Genomic DNA, 8,830 nt, shown 5'->3' with positions numbered 1-8,830 from the left:
AAGGGAACCAGCCCAGCAACTCCATCATCTTCAAGAAGCTGACCCGTTCATGCTGGGAGCTCTGGTTGGTGAGTGGATGTTCTGTCAGGTGCTCGCTGAAACGTGGCGTGCAGGTTTTTGGAGATGAAGGCGGCGTGCTCATGAGTCATCAGACATTGGCGATTGTTATGGGCTGACTTCCTGCTGTCTCTCCATCAGCCATGTACCAGTACAAGATCTCTGTGCAGCAACATCAACAGCTATGACCAGTGGGCGGAGTCTCTGCTGCTTCCACCCTAAAGCGGTCTGTGTTCAGGGTCGTTGGAAAGCAGCTCGCCAAGAAGATGGAGCCGGAGCTGCAGGACGGCGCTGAGGTGACGTCTCACAACTCTTCCACCAACTGACTCATCAACTTCCTGAAAAAGAACCGGTCCTGAGCCCGGCCCGCCCGGTCCGGTCCTGCTGCTCTGAGATTGTGTTGTGGCTTCAGTGTTGGTGCACGTTACTGCAGGTGACCATTCCCTCCACCCCTCACACACTTTCAAAATCAAAGCTGTGGACCACTGAAGCTGTTTCAATGGCTGAAGGTTAAAGCTTTAGAAGCAGTGCAGGTTCAGCTTCATGTGGGTTCTGTAGAAGTTCTGACGGACCGCGTCACGGCTCAGTGAGGAAGTTTGAACTTGTTTTAGTGGATATGGACCCAGTTCAAATGAAGTCAAACTGAACAAAAACAGGTTTGTTCTGATCAAAGCTTTATTTAAAAAGAGATGGCTCAGCCAGCAGGAGGCACTGCAGCGTTCTAACATGCTGCTGACCCAATATGACCCAATGAGCTCCTCCCTGAGGAGAGCAATAGAACCAGCAGAACAGAAGCACAGAGTTCTGAGCGAGTTCAGTCCAAAATGTAGAAAAACTTGACTAGATTATCAATTAGTTTAACTGAAATTGTGCTTCGGCCGCTTATTATGTCCATTCATAGAGGATCATGTAGACGAGGAGGCTGGATTAATCCAGAGGGAATGTTATTTATTTTGGGAGAAGATTTTGAGGACACGAGTCGACTGACTGCAGTTTCTCAATTCATTTTTATTTCAGCGATATTATAAATAGTGAGTTTTTCCAGAGACAAGCTATTAATAATACAGAGTTTTCCTATTCTCATTTTAAGCCCATAACAATGGAAGTTATTAAATTTTAAACAGCAGGAAGGCATGTCAACTCATTTACCGTGCTGTACATGTGACAAATGTTATCTCTGTTGTCAGCGACGCTGCTTCCCCCTGCTGAGCCTGAGTACGAATTCCAGCACTTATGTCCCATAAGCCCCTTTGTTTACACACTTGGGGTTGTGAGGGTTATTACAGCAATATTGGAGCCATCCAGTTGTACAGTTTGGATCCAAATTCCATCCAAGACGTTCATGGATCTAGTCATTTACAAGTGGATGCATCAGAATGGAGCAGAGCTTGTGGCCCGCCAATTGTAGCATCTACGTCGCAGCAACAAACTGTTTAAAACAGCATATTTTTTTCCTCTGCTCTTGATTCTTGGTGCAGTTAAAACACGCGCGGCCAACATGCAGCAATGCGCATCTTAGTTGTGTCTTACATGTGGCTAGCATGAATTTGCATCAGTTTTTGTGCTGATCACACTTAAAACACTTGCACACACCAAGCAAAATAGAACCCATTAGAATCAAATCTGCTTAAAGGAAAGGTCAATATTTTTAATAGAACCTCCAATATTGAAGGAGGATTTAAACTTGTGTTTAGATTTGTAAATGATCTAAGACAGGAAATGAAAAAACAATTTGGCAACATTCATAAAATAAATATTGTACATTACGTTGAGTACGTCAAGTCGCAAGCCCCTGAGCCGATCTTGCAGGCTGAGCACATGTGGTACCTACACCGGAAATCACATTTTCGGCCCTGTCGCCATTTTGTCTGACATCCCCGTGAAAAGGGTCTATTAGAAGCCTTTTTTTGGATAATCTAGTTTTTTATGTTGTGTTTGGAAATTGGTTTCTTCTGAATAATAAAAGATTGTCTCTCATTTGCCCTAATTTTTTGTTTTGTACAGTTCTTTTGGGCTATCGTAGTGTTTTCTTAGCCCTTGTGCTTTATTAAAAGTGGGGTCATCTGGACCCCACAAGACAGTCAGCTGAACTTTTTTTTTCAAGGATTTTGGATTTTCATTGGCGTCCGTGGCAGACATAAAATCCTGTCCACTTTTGTCATGGGATGGATAAGACGTCAATGTATGGGTGGGGTCATCTGGACCCCATAAGAAAGAACAAAGGGTTACACAACTAGTCAATAGCTAGCCCCTGACCCTCATGGCGTTTCACATATCAGATGAAGGATCAGGTATGTTCTAACTCCTGCTTGGCTGAAAACATGGTCCTCTGTCAGTGCTGACCTCCATCTGTACTGCAGCCGATTTTTCCCAAAGACTGTTAATTATTTCCCAACCCCTCACTACCACTGCGGATACACAGCCTGTTCAGACGACAATATCATGTTCTCCACTCTCACATCATGCAGGTTGAGATTCCCTTCTTTCTTTCTGTCCTCATATTTTGGGGCTTAGTTCACTGCGGTCCCCAGATGAGCCCCCACCTCAACACTCCAGACCAGGAGCTGTTCTGGGGGGCTGACCAGTACGACTTCTCTGTGGTGCTTCCTTCAGCTCGCACTGAGTGTTTCTGGCACTTTGCTCACCACGGAGAGACATTTTACTTGAGCTTCATGGTGAGAAGAAAATCTGTCTTTTACTAGTGGATTTCCAGTGTTTATGTTTTTTAATTTACTGTAACTTATTAATTATTAACACAATTCCAGTAGATTGTGAAGAAGAAAAGCGGCTGAACAGAACCACACTAGTGGGCTCAGCTCAACAAGAGCCGTCTTCTGCTTCCAGGTCCAGTGGGTGACGGGAATCGGGAATGCCCGGCATCTGACAGTCACGGTCAATGCTCCCGGTGGTTTGTTGGTGTCCATGCTGGATGATGCAAAGGGTCAGGTTAACTTCAAAGCCACAGAAACAGGTGTGTATCTTCTTTATAAGTTGTAGTTATAGATTCAACTAAATTGGAAGGAAATTAAGGGTTAAAGTTATAGATTTGGTGGTAATTATAATTTGTCTTGATGTAGGAAAAAATACAGAAACTTGTATTTTTACATCATTAAATCCAGATTGGCAGATTTTTTGACCTTATGAAGACTTGTGAGCCCTTTAAGGACTTTTGGTTTATCCTAATGAAGTAGAATATTGTTTCCAGGCTCCTGGTTTGGTTGTGGTTACGGTAGAGCAGCCATGTGTCTGAGGCACAGACAGGGAGCCTTCTGGGACAAGTGGGGCTCTCTGATTGGCTGATGCCTCCCTTTCAATGAACTTGGAGCTGGTTTGTGTGGATAAGTAAACTCTTTTGAAGAGTGTTTTTTGTTCTTTTTTTTGTCTGAAATTTTCTTTTTTAACAGAAAAGATTGAGCTACTGTCTGTTTTGTATTTGTGTGACGGGATGCTGTTGCACAGGACAGAGATCCATTTGTCTGTGTTTGTTCCCTAGGTTCAGAACTGCAGACTGGCATTCTAACCAGTCGTGAGTGATAATGCTGCTGTTTGAAACACTGAAATATGAAGCTCACTTGGGTTCTGAGGGAAAACAGAGTTTTGGGGTAGATTCAGGGGCAATTAACTGATGAATGTGAGGAGTCCACTTCCTGTGGCAAAAAAAAGAAAAAAAACATCATTGTCACTATTCTACTTCCATGCCTGACTAAATGAGCTAGTTTAAGTATTAGCTGCACTAGATTTGAAAAATTCAAGAGGGCGGGGCTAGTGGAGATGGGATAAGCAGCGGAGGTGTGGCTTGGATCTATGACAGCTAGGTTGGCTTTATGTAACGTATGCTGGGTCGTCAGTATGGTGAGTGTATAGAGAGAAAATAGTATTCCCATTTGTGCGTGCGTAATTATTGATTTGTATGTGCATAATTCTTGAATTGTGTGTAACTTTGGATTTGTGTGTCCGTAATTCTTGATTTGTGCCTAATTTAGGATTTCTGTGTGCGTAACTCTTGATTTATGCGTAACTTTGGATTTGTGTGCACGTAACTCTTGATTTGTGCGTAACTTAGGATTTGTCTGTGCGTAGTTCTTGATTTGTGCATAATTCTTGATTTATGCGTAACCTTGGATTTGTGTGTCCGTAATTCTTGATTTGTGCCTAATTTAGGATTTCTGTGTGCGTAACTCTTGATTTATGCGTAACTTTGGGTTTGTGTGCACGTAACTCTTGATTTGTGCGTAACTTAGGATTTGTCTGTGCGTAGTTCTTGATTTGTGCATAATTCTAGATTTGTGCGTACTTTGGATTTCTGTGTGCGTAACTCTTGATTTATGCGTAACTTTGATTTGTGTGTCCGTAATTCTTGATTTGTGCGTAACTAATGATTTATCTGTGCGTAATTCTTGATTTGTGAATAATTTTAGATTTGTGCGTACTTTGGATTTGTGTGTGCATAGTTCTTGATTTATGCATAACTTTGGATTTCTGTGTGTAACTATTGATTTGTGCGTACTTTGGATTTGTACATGTGTAATTCTTGATTTATACAGAACTCAGGATTTGTGTGTGCATAATTCTTGATTTGTGCATAACTTTGGATTCTTGTGAGCATAATTCTTGATTTATACATAGCTGTCATGATTCTGTGATCTGGTTTTGTCATGTTCTGTTTTCCCCGTCAGTCTCACCATGTTCAGGTCAAATCACCCACAGCTGTCTTCATTTAGTTCATTGTCCTCAGCCTATTTAAGTGTCTGGTCTTCAGTTCTGCATTGTCAGGTCATCTGTTCTGTTACGTCACGCCACCGGTTTGTTCTCATGGTTTTGTCGTGTTTAAGTTGATTTAGTAAATGTTTAAGTTTCTGCCACAAAGTCTTGGGTTCTTCACCACCATGAATGACACATAACTTAGTATTTGTCCACGCGTAATTCTTGATTTGTGCAAAACTTAGATTTGTGCTTGGTTTGTAACTCATACAATATATTTTGTGCATAAGTACAAAATTAAGAAATAAAAAAAAAATACAATTTTCACAAGCACAAATTAATGTTACAACAGCTTGAAACTAACTACAAATCTTTAAAAACTATGCATTAATCACTTGTTACGCACACACAAAACCACAGTTACACACAAATCTAATTTGAAAGTCTTTTCAAGGCTCCATGAAAGAAAAGATTCCTCTGTAAGTCATGTGTCTATATTATTTTATATTATTTTTGCACAACATCTGAGTCATTCTTGGGGCATGTGAAGTCACTCAATAGAAAATACATCTGCAATTTTCTTAAAGCTTTAGGACATTGAAACCCCCAGTTAGCAAAAAAAAAAGTTTTTAGAAAGTTTTTCTTTTGGCAGAAAAGATCCAGTGAGGAAACAGAAGAAAAGCATTTAACCTTAAAGAAAAATGAAATCTGGATGTAACAGAAAACAAAAACAGGAGTCTTCACTCCAAACACAGATGTGGAGAGGAGGCTGCTCATAAAGTTGCTCAAATGGTTGATTTATGTTTACTATTACCGTATTTTTCGGACTATAAGTCGCACCGGAGTATAAGTCGCAGGGGCCAAAAAATGCATAATGAAGAAGAAAAAACCATACATAAGTCGCACTGGAGTATAAGTCGCATTTTTTTCAAGTAATTTATTTTACAAACTGGTTGAAAAAAACGATATTACATCATCCTGGAAGGTAAGTTATAACATTCATAAGTGAATAGAAAACAGGCTGAATATGTGTCAACACATATTCACATATTAGCATCATGAAAAAAACGAAAAGGTGTAGCATTTATATAACATAACAGTTTTATTTAACTATAGCCTCAAGAACTCATCAACTTTGTATCTTAACTGTAATTAATTGCACGCAATCTCACTCCATATCACTAAATCCGTTAAATTCTTCGTCCTCTGTGTCACGTCTGAATAACTAAAGTAAATAAAGTAATTGCATAGATCACCATAAGAGGGCACTCTAGACTTACGGTCCATATCTCATCATTAAAAATTCGTATATAAGTCGCACTGGAGTATAAGTCGCAGGGACGTTCAATCTATGAAAAAAACCGCGACTTATAGTCTGGAAAATACGGTATATTTAGAAGGCACCAGTTTAGTGACCTTTATGTTATCTGTCTGTCACACTTTAAAAGTCAAACGAGGCTTAAGTTGGTGTCTGATTTTTTTGTAATTTTTTTTATAAGTTTTAATTGTTCCTACATGAAATCTAGTGTAGAAGCACAGTTAAAACAGCTGCAGATATTTTACAGAAGATTAATATACACTTTTTTAAAGGGAAACTGGAGGCTTAAAAAAATAAAAACATTGGTTTTCCACATCAGCCTCTTACTGGCCGGATTGTGAAAGTATACTCTGACATTAAATCGGTCCGGAGCCTGTAAAGGTTGGAGATCACGGAGATCTACACCACACAGTGGATATTTAACTGTAAGCTAAAAAAGGTTTAACCTTTTTGTTTTTCAGGCTTTTATCAGATGTGCTTTAGCAACTTCCACAACCGCCTCAGCACCATGCAGATTTTCCTCAGCTTTGGAGTTTACTATGATGACCGGAACCCCTCCAACCCTGAGAAGGAGGAGAGAGAAGAACTTGATAAAGACCTAAACAATACGCTGAGCGTCATTGAGGTGAACGTCTTTGCGTCATTTTATCAACTTGTTTCTGTTGATAACATGCCACCCCGCTCCTCTCTTAACTTCGACTCATTGGTGTGAGATGTAGACATGAACCTATTTGTCATCTATAGAAGGTCTGTTGTGTTTGCTTTTTTGAGTTTAGCCTTAGCATCACTACATAGTGAGATCTCAATCCTGAAAATGTCTTTTCCTCCTCAGGGTTCCACCCACAAAGTGAAGAATTTTGTCTTCCACATGTTTCGTTATTACTCATTTGCCCGCATGAAGAGGAGCTCTGACTACTACCTTCTGCGCTCCAACTCAAAGTACATGACATGGTGGTCCGTGGCCCTCAGCCTGCTCATCGTCACCTCCGGGTACCTGCAGCTGCGCTTCCTGAAGAGCCTGTTTGTGAGCAGGAGTGAGGACACAAAGCCGTGCTGACTGCGGCTTCATTCTAAGTCCTTCCTGCAAGGATTTGCTGAAGATTTTTGCTCCGAAATAAAAAGTTAAACACCGATGATCTGTGATGTTCTTCTTTGGGTTCTGCAGTGAGCGGTACATGTACAGTCAGGCAAGTACGTATTCATACTGTGAAGAATTGGGTGAAGCTGTATTAAGGAGAGGATGGGTGGGGCCATGTATTGTGAGATTTTAGGGAACAACCTCCTTCCCTCAGTTAGAGCACTGAAGATGTTGTGGCTGGGTCTACACACATGACGACTCAAGGTAAACAGCCTGGAGAACAAAGGAGTGCCTCCGTAGGAAGCATATCAAGGTTCTGGAGTGGCTTAGCCAGTCTCCAGATCTAAACTTAACAGAAAATATTTGGAGGGAGCTCAACCTCTGTTTCTCAGCCCAGAAACCTGACTGATCTAGAGAAGATCTGTGAGGAGGAGTGGGCCAAAATCCCTCCTACAGTGTGTGTAAACCTGGTGAAAAACAGGATCTGTGTAATGTTGATCTGTGTAATCGCAAGCAAAAGCTACTACAACTATTAACATTGATCTTCAAAGGTGTTCAAATACTTATTTGCAGCAGTAGGATCCAAATACATCTTAGAAAAAACAATGTGGGTCCTTATGCATGATGCTTCACGCTACTGCCTGGCCAAAATGGGGGCTCAAGTTTATGTCCCTTTTTGGCAGTCCCCAGCCTGGATAAAATACATGTCACCTGTGTGAATCAATGGAAAGTGAAGGGATTTGCCAAAAGGTGAACATTTACCTTAAACAGCTACTCCAGTCTCTACAATTTAGTTTGTGTAAAGCTGTCTTTGATTTTCACATTTCCAGTTTTTGCTTTTTTGTTACATAAAATTGAACAAAACTTTAACTTTAATGTAAAGTTTTTAACTAACTTTAAAGGATATAAAAGTCATCAGTGTAGACCTTGGCTCTTTTTCAATATAACTGACATATTGCTTCTATGAGAAAATGAGACGAGGAAATGTAAACTTTTCTGTGTCCATCCCCGCGTTGTACTAAACAAGCCTGATGTGTCGCTTGATGCGGATATATGCTCACATCAAGCACCAGAGTGATGGAGCCATTGCAATTGGCCCTGGATGATCTGCTATATTTAATAATATATATATTTTTTAAAAATGTTTCCTGTAGTGTTTGAACTATCATTATGAAGTTTTTAACCAAAATCCCACAACCTAAATGTCTTAAAAAGCCATTTTTCATGTTGATCTAAAACCTCTGTTTTCTCTGAGGGGGCGTGGCTTTTGGAGCTGAGTAGCCACGCCCCTGATCCCCCCATCTGATTATGATAGCTCTGTGTCTCTCTAGCTTAAATCTTCACCCCTGCTACATCAAAATGACCAGCATTGGTAATGTCCCGCCATATGGTTTTTTTTATCTACTCTTGGTGTTTTTTCTCCGCCCAGGTCGTTAATGTAAATAGGAACTTGCTCTTAATAGCTTAACTGGTTAAATAAAGGTTTAATAATAATGATAATAATTTGACCACAGAAATGTGAACGGCGGCTCATTTGACTGCAGTCAATGTGAAGATACCATCTTCTCTTCTCCAGAACCTGAACTAGACACTAGGAACAGATGAGGGTTTAGTGCATGTGCAGCAGAGCTGTTGATGGAAAGAAGATCATTCATTCAAACAGAGTCTGTCCGAGA

The 8,830-nt window shown here is 40.5% G+C and overlaps 1 protein-coding gene across 3 annotated transcripts; it reads left to right on the top strand.

The window, feature by feature from the left end:
* tmed6 (transmembrane p24 trafficking protein 6) lies at positions 1 to 7,207 on the top strand. 3 transcript variants are annotated; one of them, XM_024299442.1, is made up of 6 exons: positions 1 to 68; positions 296 to 490; positions 2,572 to 2,732; positions 2,902 to 3,028; positions 6,538 to 6,701; positions 6,909 to 7,207. In XM_024299442.1, the coding sequence occupies exons 3-6, from the start codon at positions 2,589 to 2,591 to the stop codon at positions 7,131 to 7,133; spliced, it is 660 nt and encodes a 219-aa protein (XP_024155210.1). In that variant the 5' UTR covers positions 1 to 68; positions 296 to 490; positions 2,572 to 2,588; the 3' UTR covers positions 7,134 to 7,207. The 3 variants fall into 3 exon arrangements, with proteins under 3 accessions (XP_024155210.1, XP_024155209.1, XP_036070383.1); XM_024299441.1 differs by having other exon boundaries at positions 199 to 490; XM_036214490.1 differs by lacking the exons at positions 1 to 68; positions 296 to 490 and having other exon boundaries at positions 2,138 to 2,732.
* The last annotated feature ends 1,623 nt before the right edge of the window (positions 7,208 to 8,830 follow it).

The sequence above is a fragment of the Oryzias melastigma genome, linkage group LG12, assembly GCF_002922805.2.
Source record: "Oryzias melastigma strain HK-1 linkage group LG12, ASM292280v2, whole genome shotgun sequence".
In the NCBI taxonomy this organism is placed as follows: Eukaryota; Metazoa; Chordata; class Actinopteri; order Beloniformes; family Adrianichthyidae; genus Oryzias; species Oryzias melastigma.
Note: the sequence above shows the minus strand (reverse complement) of the source record. Positions and strands in the feature narration are given on the sequence as shown.